General features: G+C 35.6%; 1 protein-coding gene across 1 annotated transcript in view; it reads right to left on the minus strand.

Annotated features, from left to right (window-relative positions):
* WDR27 (WD repeat domain 27) overlaps positions 1-22,185 on the minus strand; it is a gene marked incomplete at both ends in the record, with an annotated part of 50,818 nt that overhangs the window by 15,558 nt on the left and 13,075 nt on the right. The window contains 7 exons of the mRNA XM_010023528.1: positions 6,773-6,870; positions 11,904-12,025; positions 12,320-12,417; positions 16,439-16,572; positions 17,163-17,284; positions 21,339-21,428; positions 21,802-21,905. Of these exons, the coding sequence (XP_010021830.1) occupies positions 6,773-6,870; positions 11,904-12,025; positions 12,320-12,417; positions 16,439-16,572; positions 17,163-17,284; positions 21,339-21,428; positions 21,802-21,905 (768 nt within the window). The remainder of the gene's footprint in view (positions 1-6,772; positions 6,871-11,903; positions 12,026-12,319; positions 12,418-16,438; positions 16,573-17,162; positions 17,285-21,338; positions 21,429-21,801; positions 21,906-22,185) is intronic.

Raw genomic sequence — 22,185 nt, forward strand, 5'->3', positions numbered from 1 at the left:
CATGTTTAATTTTAAACATACAGCAACCTTTCACATAGGAGATCAGCATGTTTTCACCAATGGCATCCATCAGGGACCGTGTGTTCCCCATCCTATATACTTTCATGCATCCCCAGTCCCAAAGTTGGAGGAACTCCAGCCACTGCTTTATTCCTTTTTCTGTCAGAATCCAGACAACAAGACTCAAAGCTCAAGGTAAAAAAGAGATGACAAATCATGGGATCCTCACGTTCAGAAAAAACCAAAAAGTAATTAAATTATGAGTATGTATATATGCAAATCTTGATAAGTATGATGTCAAGCACTCAGTTCACAGTGGAGATACAAACTGAAAAGTATCCGAAAATTTAAGGGCCATTCACTCAAACTGCATGTCTGACCCTAAGGCCCTCAAAGGGTAATTCTTAGAAAATGTATGAGATATGCTCCATGTGGCTGCAGGAATTCTACTAAAATATGTTGCCAGGGAAGTTTATAATCCAGTTGCACAGGATGATAATACAAGTTGGAGATTTTACCTTAATGTCTAAAACTATCTTTATATGATTGGCAATCCTGAGTCTGAGAAAGGGTGAAATTGATTTTCCCTGGGATCATGTATCAAAGCACTATCATGCATCACCTCCCTTCTCCCAGGGTATGCTGGTGCCTGAGGATTTCTCTTGGTGACAAGGGGACTTTGCACTTCCCCTTGCTGAACACACGAGGCCCCTCGTAGTCCATTTCTCTAGACAGCTGTGGGCCTACATCGCAGCACAACCCTCCAGTGAATCCCAATTTTGTGTCACCAGAAAATTTTTTACCTCTGCCCCATGATCCACATACTTAATGAAGATGTGGAACAGGATTGGTTTGAACCAGTACTGATTCCAGAGGTACACTGCTAAATACTGGCCTCCAATTAGACTTCATGCCTTTGAGCAACCCTCTTCAGTGTTTGCTCATCCAACCCATACTTCATCAGGTTCTCTATAAGGATGTTATGGAAGACTGTGAAACTCTTACTGAAGTCACAGTAGACAATATCCACTGCTCTTCCCTTATCTACACAGCCAGTAATTTTGTCATAGATGTTAATCTCATTGGTCAAGCATGACTTCCTCTTGGTGAATCCACGCTGACTACTCCTGAATAGTTCCTTGTTTTTTATGCGCCTGGAAATATTTTCCAGGATTAACTGCTCCATCACCTTCCCAGAGATTGAGGTGAGCCTGTAGTTCCTTGCATCATCTTTCTAGGAGTCTCTGAAGGGCCTTTTCCTCCTAAATTTAAAGAAACTATATCTTCTTGTTCAGCTAGAGATAGGAACAATTACTGAATAGATACAGTAAGGCAACATATAAAAAACGCCCAAGCTGCAGCTACAAAGACAACTTGTTCCTTGTTTCATCTCATGTTCTGCCAAACACGATGTGTCTTAGGTTAAGAAGTCTGCTGTTGATGCAGGTGTTCTTCAAAGGGAACAAAATGGCTGATAAGAGCAGAGATAGAGTATTTTTTTATGTCTTAAATATGAAAAGACCTGAGCAGCTCTTCACTCACCCAGAAATGTTTCGATGGGATAACCTCTGCAAAGTAAGTAAACCTTTCTTCAATTATTCACCTAGCTTAAATGATCAGCATATTCATATGCTGATTGTGCTCACAATCTAGCAAATTCATCAGTTCATGGCTCCCCTACACCGAGGTATTGACCTTGCATTATCTTAATCTGCTTATAAAACAACTTGCAGAGCTGTGTATATATTACCTACATTACTATCCCTTTCAGAAGTGGAAGGAATTACTTTCAAGTTAGGAGTATAGCTTACAACACTAAATAGCTTATGGGTTCCAATTAAGTACATGGATCACACACTTGATAATTACCAGGACCAACTTATCAGCACTTTTTTGGGAAGCAGATATGAAAATAATTTTGAAGACCTATGCACCAAGTGTGAGAGATAAATATAATGGTGAATATGCATGTTAGAGTGCAGCAAGAGCAGGGCTGCTGCAAGAGGAAAAATGAATGAGAAGCCAGTGGCGGTCATGGCACAGTCTTGTCACAGACTAGGGCACTGTCCCACCATATCTAAACAGGCTGGGCAGAGTAACATACTGATAACAATGTCCGTTGACAGTCCCAGAAAAAGTGAGGTGACAAACAAGGCCCATGGTCCATCCTAGGAGTCCAGTCAGGAGCAGCAGCAGATAGATGCAGATACAGGGCTGGAGATAAGATTGCAACATGGGTCATAATAGTTCTGGAGACAGAACTTAAGGCAAACTACCTACAAGGCAGATCAATGTTCATGCAGAAAACAAGGCCAGAGGCAAGACCTGAGACAGGTACACTGACAGCACAGTTCAGGCAACGACTAAATGTCTAGGCCCAAGCTTAAATGGAGTGTCTAAAGCAAGGAGCACGTGTGGGGTTCCAGGGCTGACCACGGCAATTAAGGTGCAGTAGTGGACTCAGGGCTCTCGGAGAGCAGTCTGTAACATCAGTAAAGATATATCTGAAAATCTGAGACCAAGGAGGCCATACAATCAGTGTCACAAAGACAGATGAAGCTTTATTGCACCATGACTGTGGTCACATTTTACTGATGAGCAAGGAAGGTCCACATCAATGCCTGAAAGCTTTGCAGAAAAACTGAAATCTGCCATGGGCAAGAAAAAGTTACACTACTACTGCACATTCTAGAACATCTCTTAGGAAAGTGGCTCTTTGGATGAATCATGCAAGGGAAAAAGCAAACTACTGCAGAAATCTGAACAGCTGATTTTTCTCAGTATCAGCCAGTCATGAAGATGAGGCTATTCATGTAACTTTGCCAGCAAATGTGAGCTGGTGCTATAACTAGGTGTTTAGTCAATATTCTAAATGCATTTAACAATGTGAAGAGGACAACACTTTGAATTTATAGTTTTCTCTTAACATAATTAATGAAGGAAACTTTCTTTCTTCTAGATGTTTTAATACACTGAATTATCTGATCAACAAGTGGGAGGAAGTGAGAAATTAGAAGGATCCAGACAAAATTAAAAACTGTCATGTGAAATTTAAGTGACATATGAACATATTACAGCAGCTGGTAATTAGTGTAGTCTGACATTTTGTGTTCTTACAGGTTTACTGTGTAAGGGAATGGAATTTTCCTAATCCCTAAATTTCTACATACTTTCTATGCATTGGTTTTACAGCACTAGGATGCTGAAATATCTGTCTCTCACTGCCCTACATGTTCATGAACATAGTCAATATAAACAGGCGGTACTGGCAGATAAGGAGGCTTAGTGATTAGAGATTTCTGATATATAGTCTGGGTGATCTATAGGACTCACTAACTTATGTCGTTCCAATCAAGACTTTCCAAAAAGATTAAAATTAATTAAGTGGCGACAACTGGTATAGATCCCTATGAATCATTGCCAGATTCCTGAGTTCAGATGGAGTTGTGATGTCTCTGAAAGACATTCAATAAACAGACAGCAGACAGAGGTAGAATGATAAAGTTTCTTGTGCCTTATGAACAATTAAGAGTCTACAATGATTCATCATACAGAACACAAACTCATTCACAACATGTAAGCATGCATCAAGCTTTTGTACCTCCTGATAATTAAATGTTTGTCTGACTCTTTCTTGGTAATCCTGAAGGTCATAACTGTAATGTTCTCTTTCAGTTTTCCATTGCACCTCAATCTAACTCCTGTTTTCTGCTTCCACCTTGGACCCAAGAGAAAGTATTTTCCTTTGTTCTCCAAGTAGCCATTCTTTTAGACAAGATAGACTTAAATTTCTCTTCAAAATTCTTTGGAATCTAGTCAAAGGTCATTATCTTACCCTAATGTATTTATTCATAAAGCCTTATAGTTTATTATCCTAACCTGGAAGAAGAGTAGCCAAAGTTAGTTCTTCTTCCAAAAAGATCTATTCTCCTTGGTTCTTTATTCATAAGTCTGCTTTGTAGATTGTCTAGAGCTTTTCTTAGCTACAGTTATAAATGAGGGGAATGCAGAAGTATAAAAACATTTGAAATCTTCAGATGAACCTTTACATATTCATGCATTTCAAAGCAAATGAAGCACAAGTCTGAGTAAATCCAAACGCCACTAGCAGTGTCCAAGATTCCCTCATTTATTGGCAAGATGACCTGGCTGCGTGAGGTTGGCTGACAAGATCAGAAAGCTAAAATGCCTTTTCTTGTACCACCTTCAGAGGAACCCGTAAGATTTTCTGGCATTCTCTGAAGCAATCTTGGAATGCCTCCAGATCATCAATAGTGAAAGAGAGAGACAGATTCATGGCTTTATTCAGTAAGGATGATGAAAATGGAAGTTGCAAAATACTCTCATATATATATATATATATAAAAGTTAAATTAATTCTCACTGGAAAAAAAAATGTAGTTTGATAATACAGACTGAGTGGAACTCAGATTAAAAAAAAATTGATATATTCAAAACCTATAAAGCCACAGGCCAGGATAACAACTCTGAAGATTTACTCTAAGCAAAGATCAAAAAAAATCCCTGAGCATCCTGCTGTGATTCCTGAGTCAATTAAGAGAACAGGAACACATGTCAGAAGAGTAAAAAAAGCAACCATCAATGAAATTGAATAAAGAAAAACTAAAGAGTCCCAGGGAAACTAAGCAGTGTTACTCTGAAAACTATTCCCCATGCTTTCAACTGCAGCTTTCTAGAGCACCATGCTGAAGATTTTTTTTCCTATTTAATCAGAATTTTGGACTTTACAGTATTATTAAATAAGGTAACAATGGATTGAAATCATGAAGGGCAACAAGCAAATTAAACAAAAGCAAAACAATTTTCACTGTGGATGTTTAGAGTAAATATTTAGAACAAAAATCAACAAACAATAAAGTTGAGATCCCACGATTAGTGTTATTATCCACAGCACTGCAAACAGTATAAATGAGAAGCTGGACTTACCTTCGCTATATTTCAAGAACACTGGACAAACATTTCACTAAACAAACCCTATTCTGGCAAACCCAAAGCAGAAACAAAAAGAGGTCATTCCACAGGGACCATTCAAAACACAGTAATGGCTGATGCACCAACTTTACAAATCAACAGCTTTAAGAGATTAAAGGTACTGGCCTACCATAAGATTGTATAGGAACTAATGTCCCCTTTAAGCACCCAACGGTGCAAGAGATGGACTGAATTTGATTGGACAAGACTATGAACAAAGAAAAAAAAAAAAAAGGCAAAAGTTTTCAGTAGTCTGTGTAACTGTATAGTAGACCTAACACTTCAGTAGAGACTCATTCCAAGTTCAGATAGAGCTTTCCAAACTCAGCCATGTCAATTTTATTTATGTGTAAAACACCTGCTGAAGAACACTTTTCTTCCTTCTGAGAACTCAAGAATAGATTTTAAAATACAGAAGACTCAATCTCTGTTTTGAGCAATGAGAGAAAATTTAATTTTAAAATTTTTTTTTTCCTGAAAGGTGAAGTGAAAGGGAAAAATAATGATTTATTTTCTCCATTTCTTCTCCACAACAGTTACTACCACTGTGTAATGTGTAACAAACACACACATATACATAATACCTAATACCCTTGAAAAAAGTAATTCAAGTCATTAAGGACTTGAGTTACTTTTTTGAAGTTTGGCTAATAGAACTCAGTGGACATAAGAATACATCAACTTTGCCAAATTAAATATAGAGCAAGAACATGCATAAATTATTCCTCTCTTCCCAGGACATATTCATATATTTGATTGCCCAGATTTTACACTTTAACTATTTTACCATTCACCTGCTCTACTTATATTAGCATTTAGAAACAAAGAGATAGATAAGTGATCTGTGAAAAGCTTTCTACTTTTTCATTACTCTTCAGCAACACAGTGTGAATGGCTTATTAGAAAAACATAAGAAGGTAACAGATTCCAACCCCTGCAGTCTCTAGTTTCATTACTTTTTGACATTCAGTGCAGGTAATACAGCAATGCTTTTGGCAAGAACATATATGCCCCCTATAGATTTAATGTATTCTTTCCACAGAAAGATGGAAATAAATGAAATATTCATTAAGCATTTCCTAAATAGAAAATTCAGTACTAAAAAAAAGAAATTATATCTTTCAATAAACATGTTTACATACACACAAAACAAATATAAAATTATTCTTTAAAATATAAACATCCTCCTATCCAAAACCCTTTGCTTTTAAACATAATTCTCTTAGCCTGTGCAACAGAGATTGCCCCAAGTATTTCCTGTCCTGAGCAATGTTCCCTTCCCACCACTATCTCCCTTTGTCCCACGGCTTTCCCAATTACAACACTGAAAGGTTTTTAGCAAGTATAACACTTTGTTCTGAGTTTATGATAATGTATTATGCAAATTCATAGCACTACATACATGATTTGTCATTACATACAATTACGTTTGTATTTTAAAAGCTGTATCATAAATTTTACCTCCTTTAGCAGTAATGATATGCCATTAGCATTCAGTTCAATATAATATTTTATATATACAATTAGATCTACAAAGGTAGGTAAACATGGGTGATAAATCTTGACCATTTAATGGCACAAAACTAACTACTCTTGAAGAAGCAGCATTTAGTTTGGTCTCTTAAAATTAGTAAATTCCAAGTAGCCTTTAATTTTCTTTTATAAAGACCTGACTGTAGATTTGATTCCACCTCCAAATTTCTAGTGGTATATCACAGCAAGGATAACAATTCTGAATAAAGCAAGGAGTTTTATTCCAAGGTACCTAATTCAGCCTTACCTCAGAGTTCTTAAATCCCAGAGTTTGATGCCATCACCTGCAGCTGTGGTCATGAAAAGATTGTAAGCTTCGGGTTGCTGAGTACTGAAGGATGACCCCTGTAAAAGGTGAAATCAGTTTCAGGTAACTATTCTTGTAGCACAAAATATTTACAGAACCAAAGAATCGTAGAATACCTCAAGGTGGAAGGGACCCACAGGGATCAACAAGTCCAACTCCCTGCTGCTCTCAGGACTATCTAAAACTGAACGATTTGACTACAAGCATCATGCAGACACTCCTTGAACTCTGACAGGCTCAGTGCTGTGACCATTTCCCTGGGGAGTCTGTTCCAGTGACCAACCACGATCTCAGTGAAGAATTTAGTCAATTCGAAAAATAAACAATAAGTGTTTGTTAGATTATGTGTAAAAAAGCTTGTTCACCCACACACAAAGGAGTGCAGAAGAAATTTGGCATGTGGAGGAACCTCTGTAACCCAGTCAGAGGAATGGAGCACTGCCTCAACTCCTTGCAGTGTTGTCCCACAACACCCATGTGAGCCATTTGGCCCAGGAGTGACACCCATCATGACGAGTCAATGGGAGAGGCTCTCCAGGTCATCTCATGGACTGCTGTAGATTACTACTTACTGGGGTATGGGATCCTTTATGGGATTCATGGGAAGATAATTTTGTGATTGGACAAGACAATATTTATTTAAGGTAGGAAATAAAGGCAGGAAAAGGGAGGGATCAAACAGTAGTTCAACATTTAATTATAAGCCATGTTTAATTTTGGCATAATGCATATACTTTTCATTGACTTCAGTAGCAATTACATTCATCCATAACAGAACTGATTCTGGCTTTGTACCTTTAAATAATTAAACCCAGTCTATCTTTAAAACTCTGATTTTTTAACATCCACATTGGCAAATCCTTCCCTCTTCACTGGCTACAAACTTGTTTCTCCAGGGAACTAAACGTAAACAGTTAGAACTCCTTCTTTCCTTTCCCCACCATTCACATTCTTGTTCTGGCTAAATACATCACAGAAACCTCAAGGCCATTTCCCGCAATCAGTGCTTGACTGCCAGGAATCTTCTATTTGTTATGAAAACTGGCATATAACTGGAAAATGCTTTAGCATTTAGTCAATAGAATTTCCCAAATGGCAAAACAAAGTGGGGCACTCAGCATTAAAAAGACTATAGGATCTTCCATTTATTTTGCTTAAAGTGGGTTTCCTTCCTAAACTGAGGATTACCACAGCTGCTCTCACAGATGAACTAAAATGCACCATGTAACAAATTTCCCAACAAAGTCTACATAATTTCACATTAGCTGTAACTATTAAAAAAAAAAAGAGTAATTGTAAAAAAGAAAGACAGTAGGTGTCTAAAGGATAGTATTCATTAAAAGTTACAGAGCACACTTTCTTTTTTGCTTTTGAAACTTTTGCTCACCATCCCTTTCTTCAGTCAGCAATGATCTCAGAGCCTAATACAAAAAGTTCTACAGATACATACACTTTTACTTCATGCACTAGTTGGAAATCACTGGTTGAATTTGATTCTATGAATAAAACAGCTTAAAGGAATGTCAACACCAGCCTATCACTGAAAAGTGGGAGATTTCCACCAGTTCCCTTAGGCTAGAGAAGAACAATGAACCTCTTTCCCCCAGCTCCTAAGCACACACTTTGAAAATTAAGCTATTAAATGAACCTGCAGCAGTATCACCACCACATCTGCACAGGACCATGTATTTAGCCCACTTTCCCAATGAAATTACGCTTATGCAACCGTACCGCCTGCTGATTCCCAGCTTTTAACCTGCTTCACTATTTAAATCCAATCTGACAGAGAGATAATGGTCTTATGATAATTATGTTTCCACAAGATACATGTAAATGAGTAATTAGCAAACAGAAATTAAAACTAGCACAGACATTAAGAAAAGTGATTTGCTTTGGCAAGTCATTAAACAGCCAATACAAGAGTAACCTAGAACACACATGGAGTATGGCATGCCTCTCAGCCAGCTAGTAATAAGGACAGCACAAGAAGATAAGGCTGTGATAGGGGAGGAGTCCTTAGGGAACACAGGGAACAAAACTGAAAGTGCATGCGGTGGGGAGGTGAAGGTTATAAAGAACACAATAGTCAAGTTTCCATGGCGGATTTGGAAGGCGATATTTAAGAACACAGGATTTAGAAAGGATGCTCAATTAGTTTTGTTACTGCTGCAAGAACCTGCATAGAAAGACAGAGAAGCTTTGTATTATCATCATATGGTATGTCCTATACTTCAGGGGAAACTGGTGCCAAAAAGCTTTTTAAGGAAACCAAAATACACTGAGGTTTAGAATAATAAACATTAATATGCTCAATTAGATCAAGATTATAGATGTTCTAAACAAGCAGTGTAAGGCCTAAAGTTCTGCAAGCAATTTAGTTGTGTAAGTTTTAATCAGACATAGAGGTTCAAGGGTTAGGCATGGCTTTTGTGTCTTCCTCTGCTGGACTTTGGTAAACTAAATTGCACTACTGTACATCCAGGATTAAGCGTTCTTTATATATTAAATCCTAAATAGCTGTACTAATCTAAAGTAGATGGCAAATGGGAAGAAATGTGCCACATGTAATACAAATATATAAACAAAAATCTGATGGTAAGCATACTACCCAGAACAACCTCTTCCCTAGGTGAGGGGGGTTTTCTTACAATTTTGCCCTACTTTCTCTTTTCCTTTTACTGATTTATTTTGTCCAATACTTTAGATTTGTCATAGCCCCATAAATGTAGGTCTAAAATGGCCTTTTAATAAGTTTCAGAATATCTATCTCCCATCAGAGAGATGCTTGCTGCATTCTTGCTCTGATTTCCCTTCCCTCATGTTGACAAAATAACAAAAATTCACAATGCAAAATACTGTTCTATAGAATATAAGGCAAGACCTGAATAAAACATAATCAAGCCACTGGAATACTATAGATGGAAAGGTATAGTCTGAAAATATTTATATGTTGTTGGCAGACATACATATACAGTGTGTGTATATAGACACACATTACTTTTAATCACTGCTGCAATTTAAGGGTTTCAAATTAAACAGGGTAGTATTAAAATATTTGGCTGTTCCTACAGTTAACAGAGACACAGAAGAAAAGATAAAGTACAGCAACATCTACTTTCCATCATGATGCTGTGTTAGTGTACAGATATATTTTCATTGTATTCCTTATTCTTCATCTCACTATAAATATGTAACAATATAGCACAGCTTCTTGTGCAAATAAAGAAACTACTGATTTTAAAGATTTACCAGCCAAGATTTTTTCTTACATTTCTGTCTGCTCAGAGTCACAGTAACAACTATTTTCCCCCCAACTTCCATGCAATTTTTATAATTTATTTTCAGCATTATACTGTTGATTTTTTTATTTCTGAAGTAAACCTTTGCATTAAAAGCTGGGTTTAAAAGAAGACTTTCTAACTGTGCTATTGCATTTAATTTAAAGTTGTTTAGAATTATTCTTCATATTAAAGCAGAATTCCCAGCCTTCCACAAGTGAGCTTCACTGATGCTGCTCTCTTTGCTTCCCTGCATCCTTCTTCTTATGTCCATTACCTCCCTAAACCTAGTTTCTTCCAGTCTTTGTATTTAACAGGAATTAACAAGAATGTCCTGCTCTTCACCTGTTTCCAGAATATCTTATTATTTATTTAATAATTTGCTAACAGGATTCTCCCACACTTAATCAGAACATATCTTCCTTAGCGTTTTACAAGACCTTCTAAATAGATTTCCCTTTTTTTTATTTATTTAAAGAATAAATCTGATAATCCTCACTTACTACTGTCCAGGTAGCATCACAAAGTAGTCTTGGAACATTGGAACTAATTTTCACAAATCTAAACGAGAAAATGCACTTCAAGAATATATATATTGTAATCGCCTATGAGCATTCAGTCCACAAGGCAAAATTAGGGCTAGTCCAAAGGAAAGCCTTCATAAATTTTGTTGTGTAGGCACTGGATCTTCAGTATCAACTGTTTCACTCCACAGATTTGCTCCTATTGTACCATCCCCCATGAGTAGCTAGCCTTAGACTCCAATAAGTTTTACGCTTTAGACAGAACATAATTTACACACAGCATTCTGCATATTTTTCAAAGTATATAAAATTTTTAGGGTATTTTCTTAATGTAAATGCACTGGGTTATATTTACTCTAACAGCTACAAAGTATACAACTAACAAAACAGTTGATGTGTAATTTTCCTATTGACTTATCTAAAGTATTAATTTCATATAACTGAAAAAAAAATAGAGAATCTTGATCTGTAATTTTAAAAAAAATTGTCAGTTTTCTTTGCTATACCACATACTTTTAGGCTTTTTCCCAAGTGAATACTTGCCCATAGCTTTAAAGTTTTTCTTGATTAAATAACCTGAAGCCACTAAGCTGACCAAGCAAAAAGAAAAGCCAGAACTTGAAGCCTATATGTGTTACAAACAGTACTGAAATAGTTAGCACAATTTTAAGTATTTTACCAGATCACAACTCTCAGGAAAACCCACAAAGAGTTCTACAGAATAGTAATAAGGAATTGTTTTAAACCCACAGAAGCAAAGAATTTCCAACTGGGGATGAGGGCCCATATTCAATCAAATCTAACACAGTAGGCATTCCAGTGTGTATGGTACCATAAGACCCCCAAACATTCAAATCAATCTTCAAGCAATTAAAAAAAAAAAAAAAAAAAGCAAGGATGAGGGGTTTTAAGTCTGTTCTGGTGCAGTACTGATCAATTTATTTTTTTTGTGTTGCAGTTTCTGAAGTTTCAGAGTAAATCAGATGACTTCAGATTGAACTTTAGAAGAGAACAATTACATTAGGAAAAGTTCCTGCTGCACTACAGTATTACAGTCAAGTAAGGCTAAGGGTAATATACAGTCCCCTGATAGCAAACTTGTTCATTCATTCTAACAACTTCCTGCTTTCCATTAGATAACAAATGAGACCTTGCCCATCCTTCCCAACATATAAATATCCTATTACTATCAATAATATTTTTAGCCTCCAATTTCTTTGTTGATGGAGTTGTAGTGGTACTACAAATAAAATTCAGTAAAGTATATACCTTATTTTGGCAGATCTGATGGACCGATCTAGTATGAACTTCTGGTATCACTGCTGTGCTGCAGCCTGCATTGAGGTCAAAAACTTCCAGTGCTCGGTTGCTACCAGCTGTAAGTACAATATCTGCACAGTTCTCTGTGTTAAAGTTAATCTGATCTAAAGGTACAAAAGCACAGATAGAAAAAAAGACAGATAAATAGCTAACAAGACTCTGCTGTATTTACTGCTCTATGAACAGCATCAAAAATTTTACAGTCTGAAAAAGCTTATGTCCAGGTCTGAAGTTCAAGACTACAAAAAAATACAGCATTTTTACTCTGATAGAAAAAGCGTAGTAAAGAATCAAACGTTAATTACTTTATTTCCATGAAATTAAGTCCAAAGAATTATTAAGAAAATAAGAGATATAAAGGATACAAGAGTAGAATTCATTTACAGCTGAAAGGCTGGTAATCTCCATTGTTGAAGCCATGGGAAATTTCTGTACCAATTTGCAAACGCTTCTCTGTTTATATCTGCAAAAAATACCCAATATCCTATGAATGCTAGTGTTAATGAAATAAGTTATGATTTGTGGCCACCAGTAAACTCCTACTGGAATCACAAAGCAAAACAAGATGCTCTCCATTATCAAAAATAAAAGCCACAAATCTTTTGACTTGTTGCTAAACTCTATTAAAAACTTGGTAACAAAACTCATTTGGATGAAAAGAAACATGACATTTCATATACATAAGATAGGTCTTCCATCAACATGAAACACTGAAATAATCATGTATGTATATTGTATATTCAATACACCAGTTTCAGTTACATAAAAAGGAAAAGAATCACTTCATCTTCTGGAATGCTTAGAATTTATCATAATTGAAAAATATTATCTCTCTTACACCATGGATGAGAGTGGATGTCATTCTATGACCCTATATAATGAATCTTATCTATAGGAAAATATGATAAACACCAGAAAATCTAAAGCATTTAGAGATGGTTGCTGTTAGAATCTTATAGAATCATACAATCATAGAATGGTTAGGGCTGGAAGGGACCTTAAGATCATCTAGTTCCAACCCCCCTGCCATGGGCAGGGACACCTCACACTAAACTATGTCACCCAAGTCTCTGCCCAACCTGGCCTTGAACACCGACAGGGCTGGAGCATTTACCACTTCCTTGGGCAACCCATTCCAGTGCCTCACCACCCTCACAGTAAAGAACTTCTTCCTTATATCTAACCTAAACTTCCCCTGTTTAAGTTTGAAACCATTACCCCTTGTCCTACCATCTTGTTAGAATTTGTTTTTTGACTTAGGTACTTCTCATCTAGTTTCCATTCTGTTTCTGATAAAAAACAAAGAGTGTTTAAGTTCTTTGATCTAAATGCTAAAGCTCAAAGGAACTAAGCTTAGAATATTTTTATTACCATACTGCCAAATCAGGTCTGTATAGCCCATTTGCTTAAAAAGTTTAAACTGGCCTAAAGTGTTTTGGATGAAAATAATTATCTTCTTAAACATTAACTTTCCAGGAGTACCTGAAATAATCACTCTCCTATATATAATTAGCATGCATTTTAAACCCACTTAGCATGGCCTTTGCTCTATCCATCTACAATACGTTCTATCATAGTTTCCCATTTAATCAGCATAGGCATTTTATCATTACTTCCCTTGCTGTATGTATAATTACTACAACCAGCTGCTAAATATAATGACTTTTAAAGGCATTGTTTCTGTTAATGGAACACATTTTCTCCTTTTCAAACTCTTTTCAATTTGTTCATGCTGATCTTTAAAACAACATATAAAACTAAAAATGAGGTAACAACCCATACATGTTTTGTTCTGCTTATATTCATACGTGAATTAAAAATAGTTAGGAAACAAACAAAAAATAAACAGCACATTATACTTCATATTGGCATGCACAACTACTGTTGTGCATGGAAATTCAATAGTAATTTTGGAGAACGTAAATAAAATCATTTAGGTTGTGGATAGTTTTCAGATTAATCATAGAAGCGGGACTCAGGATATCTGTATCTTATTCACAGGACTGCGATAAATCTCTTCTATGGCATTTGTAAATAAGGATATATTTAAATAAGCCAGTAAGGAATATAACATTCTTTTTAGTTATTTCCACTTCTCAGTTTTACCTTTAAAACTGAACCAATATTTAACCATTTTATTAAGTTGTGATGCTTAGTTAATTACTACTTATGAGTTCTTTGAAAACTCTGCACAGAGAAACAGTGATTTGTCATTGTATTGTCTTCACCTCTGAAATACAGTAGCAATCTATTGGTTAGCCAGACTGCACTGCCATGCCCTTCTAATTAAGGGTATAAAGCATACTTTGGGTTAGAACTAGCATCTTCTTGAATCAGTTCCATTCAAGCATTCTTACAAACTTAACTCAGAAGGCAGAATGAAAGAGTTGGGGCGGGGGGGGAGGAGGAATGATGCAGCATTCCATAAAAGAAAGAAATGCTGGGAAATTAACTGAATTCATAAGAAAATGTCAAAGCAAATTAACTTTTAATACCTTTTTTATAGATAAACATATATAAGGCCTCAAACTGTTTTGTGGATTTGTTGTAATGTCTACAATTGTGTATTTGGTATTTTGGCATTACACCAATATCTCAGAGAATGTAACTGCACTTTTTTGAGTTAGTATTAATACATCAAGAAATACTGAGGGCATGACAACAAAATTCTGCCATAAGTACAACCCTCCATACATACTTTAACAGCTTTAAACCAGGATATTATATGCTCCTAACAAAGAAATTGGAACAGCACAGAACACCATAGAAGTTCACTGCTCAAGTCCTTGGAAATTACATGAAGTTCCATATTACTTTAAGTTTCTGAACTAACTAGCTTAAAAGCTGGTTCAGACAAGTCTTCCACAACAGTAACTGCAGTATGGATTTTCTTCAGGTTACTGGATACCTCCCCCTGGGAGGTATAGGTATTTGTTAATAAATAAATAAATAAATAAATAAGGCAATATCTAGAGCTGACACATTATATACTGCAATATCATTTCCTTACTGAAGCCTAAGCCCCCACAAATACAAGCGGAAAAAAATTAAATAAATCTTAAACACAAAAAATATTCTGATCTCAACGATCAGAATGTGGTTTTCCGTCTTCTTTTTCAAACTTCTTCCACGATTGCCTCTATAAATTTTAAGAGTTAAAAGTGATATGACAGAAGCAGTTGCTTGCCTCAGTTTCTAAATATTACTTGTCTGCACTATGAATATATTTCTAGCAAAACTGGGAAAAGGAACCGCTTTTCCTGCCTTCCAGGTTCCTCCTTTCTGTTACACCTTGCTACAGGGTAAGCATTTCAGAATGTGAGACCTCTGTTGAACCAGTTACAAGAAAAGAAAGTAGTCAATGGGAGGAAAAGAACCCCAAAAATAAAAAAAAACAAAACAAACCAAAATAAAAAAAACAAACCAAAATAAAAAAAACAAACCTAACCAAAACTTTCAAAAGAACTTGGGTCTTTATTTCAGGGTTAGGTTGTGTTGGGTTTTTTTTTTCATTTTATTCTATTAGTTTTATCCTCCTGATGTAATGCATATACTATAAAATCAAAGCAGGAAATTCTGTATTTCTTAGTATTTAGTTTTCTATTATATTTGCTATATTTCCATTCCAAATAGAGTATACAGCTAAAGTAAGAGCCACAACAGCCCCCTCCATTAAGGATTTTGACCAGAAAAGGAAGATAAAAAGTCACAACTGAGAGTGGATTAACTGAAAAACCAACCAGGTGTCTGAAAATCACAATTAGTTAACCATTTTGAAGAATTTTTAAATAGAACTTAGACCATAATCCATTAGCCACTTTTTCAATTAAGAAGGAATTTCTGCTGCTTAAGAGGTATATTTTAAAGGAGAGACAAAATTTGGCATTTTTTCTCCTTTTGTTTTCTGTATGAGCATTTAACGTAAATAAACAGAATAGTAACAGTAAAAAGTGCATGAATGGTGACTCACAATCAAGAAATACAGGGACAAAATAGCATAATAACTAATCAGATATATCAGTTGGAAAGTCAGTGAAAGTTACAGAAAAGTGATTACATCCATTTGACAGAGAAGGAAGAGAAGTGCCAGAGCATGTTGGTGTCTCTGAAGGAAAAAGTATACAGAATATTCCCACAAGAGAAAGATTTGCAGTAGCTACTCAAACGTAACTTCAGACATTAATTCACACTGGGATGTAAACAAGCAGAAGGTAAAGCTCAGAAGTTTCCAAATGGTAACAGTAATAGAAAAACTGTATTTGCAGCAGTTAAGGTATGCACTATAAAAAAAAAAAAAAAATTATATTTTTTTTCTATTATGCCAGAACAAATATATTTTTACAATTAGCTTTTACTATTTTGGGGTGGGTTATTTTTTCCTTCTTTAATATTTTTGCCCCCCCAGCTGATCTCACCACCCACAAAATCCCAGATCAAACAATATAAGTACTTTCACTGGTCTGTTAATGAGAAATTGTACTCACCTTTTGAGGTCATCCTTGGTTGTATCTGGATGGAAACTTAATACATGAAATTCAGCTCCACAACACAGCAATATAAATGCATCTATAAAATAAAATTGTGCAAAGCGCACAGTCTTATGGAACTTTTCTTTGTCCTGAAATGCAAAGAAAATTATTAAGAATGGATTCTAAGATATTTTTTTTTTCTTTCTGAGATTCCGGGTGTTAAGGCAGTTTCCCTATTTATCCTGATCATATGCCAGGAGGCTAACCAACTGTGTAGTGGCCCTTCCTATTTCTGACATATGTTAATCTCAAAATAAGGTTTTCATCCTACTTAAATTAGTCGGCAATAAAGTTAATAGTATCTAGAGTTTACTGAATCTAATAAAATCTAGCTTCACACTCAACTTGCATTTGAATTGGGGAGTAGACTACAAAGTCAAGTAGAGATGAGCCAATGAATATAGAATAAACAGAGCAGAAAATAAACCCAAAACTTCCAGACACGCCCTCTAGTTTTGTCCACCAAGGTTGGTTTTTTGTTTTCATAAATTATCATGATAAAAGCTTAATTTGAAGCCAGTGAAGACCACCTAGATCATAGTATCAGTTGGATACACCACCTTCCAGTAGCTCTGAAAATGAGACGGCATGTTTCTTCTACAGAGCTGTTAAAATGGAAGTAGATGAAAGTGCAAAACAGTGACCTCTGTGAACCAAACCATGAGAAGTCTCTCATTACCAGAATTAAGGCAGGTTCATTATTGCAGACTGACCAGACTCTTAAAGTTCTGTCTTCTGATGCAGAAACTAACCACTTCTTGTCATGACTCCAGCCAACAGAGTTAACTGCACCATCATGACCTAATAAAAATAATAATGGAAATATCATAAAGGTCATTTCTTGCATTTATGTTTCTCCAGATTTAATTACATTGTTTTAATATAATTATACACAATAGTAAAACACATTTTAAATAAAGGCTTCAAATGGTTGAATTAAAACTGGTAACGCTATACCAGTTTTTGATTTTTTTCTTCCACCAAAAATCATGGAAAAACGCCTCTTGTTAATAACCAGACAATGATAATTCTGACATTTTCAAAGTTATTGGAAGAGCATTTCCAAGAAACATCCTTGGTATTCAATTTAAGCAAAGATACATTATTGAAAAGAGAATCTGAGTATTGTATTATAATGAAATTTTATATTAAACATGATCTGGAAACAAGACTTTGCAAATAGTTGCAATACTTTATTTTATTCATCAGGTTTTTATTACTGAGTTGTCTGCTTTTTTAAAAACACTATGAACGTGCCACTACAACAGCTTCTGCAGGACTTTCTCATTAGATAAAAAAATAGAAATGTAACTGCCTGTTTAAAACCATACTTTAAAATATTATAATCTCCAGTTAATAGCAAAAAGCTTCTACAACAGACTTTTCCAGTTTGGTGTCACACAGTTAAAAAAAAAATTAGAAACTTACAAAGAAAGAACTTCAAATGCCAGAAACATCATCCAGAAGCTAAAATTATTAATGTGATATAAAATCATATTGATGCTGATCAAAAAGGTCAAAAAGAACAACATATGTTAAACAGTTTAACGAACTTTGGCCCATATTATTCAGATTTGTCCAGATGAAGTCTGATGAATTTCATCTAGACTTAAAACATTCAAAGTTCTTATGCTGCCCTCTTGTGCACATTTTCTCTTGACTCAACTTAAGTTTTATATTGCTTTAAACTACAAGAAGGCAAATCGATTTATCTCAGAAATTAACATCTTCTATGATAATAAATATCCATAAAAAGGCTTATAAACAAGATATATTAATTCCCAGTTACCAAAGTCCTGTAGAATTTTCAACAGAATACTTACACATGTAGTTATTGAGTACCTATGTAGTTCTATACAAGGGGGTAATGACAAGGCGTAATGGCTTTAAACTTAAACAGGGGAAGTTTAGGTTAGATATATGGAAGAAGTTCTTCACAGTGAGGGTGGTGAGGCACTGGAATAGGTTGCCCAGGGAAGTTGTGAATGCTCCAACCCTGTCGGTGTTCAAGGCCAGGCTGGACAGAGCCTTGGGCAACATAGTTTAGTGTGTGGTGTCCCTGCTCATGGCAAGGGGGTTGGAACTAGATAATCTTAAGGTCCTTTCCAACCCTAACTATTCTATGATTCTATGATTCATTCTATACTTATTTTATTCTCAACACAAACATCTATTTGAAGGCTTTGGTTTTGTAAAACCATCTGGAAGCCTTGAATCATCTGCATTAAAGAAAAAAAGTAAAAAACCCAACCAGGGACAACAAAAAAAACGCCTTACCAATTGTTTTTATACAAACAATTTTCCTAAATGGTAAGGAACATGAGAAACTTTAGGAAAATATAAGATTTGGAAAATTGGAAGAGCCATGCAAATAAAAAGCTTAAGAATCTCTGCACTCTAGGCCCCCCAGTCCCAAAGCACAGAGAGGGAGGTGCCAGCTGGCTTGCAAGAGGCCAGTAAGCTTCCAAACAGGCATTACTCAGGGTCCCCCATTCCTGAAGCACATTGAGAAGGACAGCAGCTGGCTTTGTAGAAAGACTTCTTCAAAAAGTCCATACTGGCTGTAACACTTTTAATGCTGGTCAGCATTACCTGCACTTCACTATAGGGCACAGACACTTTAAGAGCCAACACTGAATAGGAGTGCAGAACTACTTAAAACTGTAACTGAGCACTTCACAGAACAAAACTGAATAAATTAGGCTTATAGCAAAACTGCTGTTGCTATACCCCTGCTCTCGGATGGTGCACTATAAAAATTATTTCAATAAACAGCTATATTCAGACGTTAATGCTGTGTTGAAACTGATCTTTTTTAACAGAATACATATTAGCCATTTCTTGAAAAAGGAAAGTTTTACATTACCACTGATAGCGGCTCTGAATGAGAGTAATGCATTGTAGTTTTTAATGAACAAAAAATACATTTATTATGACACTTCAAAACCAAAAGCATCTGAAGTAGAAAATAAAATAGGTGATTTCATGATAATTTGAACTATACATAAGAACTACATGAATGAAATAGAATCACAGAATCATAGAATAGTTAGGGTTGGAAAGGACCTTAAGATCATCATGTTCCAACCCCCCTGCCATGAGCAGGGACACCCCACACTAGACTATATCGCCCAAGGCTCTGTCCAGCCTGGCCTTGAACACTCCCAGGGTCAAAGCATTCACAACATCCTTGGGCAACCCATTCCAGTGCCTCACCACCCTCACTGTGAAGAACTTCTTCCTTAGATCTAACCTAAACTTCCCCTGTTTAAGTTTAAACCCATTACCCCTTGTCCTACCACTAGAGTCCCTAATGAGGAGTCCCTCCCCAGCATCCTTGTAGGCCTCCTTCAGATACTGGAAGGCTGCTATGAGGTCTCCACACAGCCTTCTCTTCTCCAGGCTGAACAGCCCCAACTTTCTCAGCCTGTCTTCATACGGGAGGTGCTCCAGTCCTCTTATCATCCTCGTGGCCCTCCTCTGGACTTGCTCCAACAGCTCCATGTCCTTTTTATGTTGAGGACACCAGGACTGTACACAATACTCCAAGTGAGGTCTCAGAAGAGCAGAGTAGAGGGGCAGGATCACCTCCTTTGACCTGCTGGTCATGCTTCTTTTGATACAGCCCAGGATACGGTTGGCTTTCTGGGCTGCAAGCGCACACTGCCTGCTCATGTCGAGTTTCTCATCAATCACCACCCCCAAGTCCTTCTCCGCACGGCTGCTTTGAATCTCTTCTCCGCCCAAAATAAGCATGTAACTGATGGTTTGCAGTTCCTACAGCCCTACAGAACGGTATCTGACAAGGTTACATTTATGTTTCTTTTGAAAAAAACTATATGCACAGGTTGCACTCTTATGCTACTTAAAGAGCACAAAGAACTTGGTTTACACCAAATTTATGTTCTACTTACTGTTCAGAGTAGCACTGCTATAACCAAAAAGACAAAGTTCTTGAAAATCATTTACATTTTAGTTTCTTCAAATTACTTAAAAAGATGTGTTAATAATCTGAAGAAACAAAAAATTCTTTGGGCACGACTGTTAATCTGTTGTGTGCCAGTACTATATTATTAGTTTTACAGATGCTTGTAACAAGCAAGGAAAGGAAATACAGAATTTTGATCTCTTTCGGTTTATTGCTTTTTTTTAATTCTGATTTTCTAAAGTAATGTTAAATATATTCAAGATATATGAGGTTCCTTTGGATAAAATTACTGCTTTTGTTCCAATAAAACCTCACAACACTATTCCTGTGTGCTGTTTATATAAATTGCACTATGAATTTACTCAAATTAGTCTGTGATACATAAAGAAAAATAACTTAAAATACTCTAATTCTATACTTGTTAAGGTCTGCTAGTAAATTACAGTCATCTTCCATTATGAAATTCCACAGAAAATTCATTTAGCAGGACTCATTTAAAACCATAAGATTTACCGTTATTAAAAATTTCACAGATAGTTCTTGCAGAAATTTAGAATTCATTTTTTAAGGCTTATTTGCAATGCTAAGTAATGCAATATATACACAAGCATTACCATTACAACTGCCTTTATTATTTCTATTTAATTATTATAATATACATGCGCAAGGCAGACTGCAATATATATTGTGATAGATTATTATTTACCTCCCAAAAAATATGAAATGGGAAAACCTAGTAAGCAGTTTAATTCTAAAACAAAATTAACCAATCACAGTAATTAATTCTACATCTTGAATTAGCAGTATCTCCTCTCCCTTGTTCTTCTCAGGGTGATATAAATGGAATCTTTTGGTTACTATGCTATTTTAGGTTAAACTCAATCATATATTAAATAATTTCTTAAATAATATAGTTCATAAATCTACCTGAAAAAACATTATATGTATCAGCGAGATTGGAACTGAAGATCAGCACACTTTTGTCAGCCAGGCCGCAAGCCAGCATCTCTCCATCCCCTATAAAGAAGAGTGACGATTTACATTTGAAAGCAACAAGGACCTACATAATAATGCTGTCTCTTTTAATCATAAAAATGACACATCACTTCAACAAAATACAAAACAGATACTCATTTCATACATTTAACACCTATTTTGTATGGACATCACAAACTCATGTTGCAGAATTTGGCAGGAATTCGTACACAATTAATTACTTGACCTGGCATATTCTGAAAACAGTTATCCATCACAAGGTAGAATTTCACTTTTCACCAAAAAAAGGCTACAAAATCTAAGTTCATTGGTCTTAATAAACCATGTCACATAATTATCTTTTTTTCTTTCTGCACACTGACACAATTGTACATTTTATAAAACCTGTACATACCAGAATACTGAATGCAACAAATTGGGGTCGGTTTACAAGTTACAGATATCTCTTTCTCATATTTGATTGGAGGACAAGTTTCCAATGGATATTCTTTATTTTTACTTCAAAGATGGAAAAAAGAGAAAGAGAGGAAAAATATTAAGATATCTAAACCCAGTACCTTTGCATTTCACTTATGAAATAAATGTGCTTTGGGTGTTATTCTAAGCATCTTTGTATAAATATTTCCTGGAAAACATATGATAAATCCAACATAAGAGGCAGGATTAATTTTAAATCATCATAATTAAATTACTTGTGTTATGAATTCATGAGATTAAGAATTAACATAGATTGGTACATAAAATCAAACTTCTTAATTTGCATACCTATTTAATAAAA

This window comes from Nestor notabilis, unplaced genomic scaffold (genome assembly GCF_000696875.1).
Source record: "Nestor notabilis isolate BGI_N333 unplaced genomic scaffold, ASM69687v1 scaffold7941, whole genome shotgun sequence".
In the NCBI taxonomy this organism is placed as follows: Eukaryota; Metazoa; Chordata; class Aves; order Psittaciformes; family Psittacidae; genus Nestor; species Nestor notabilis.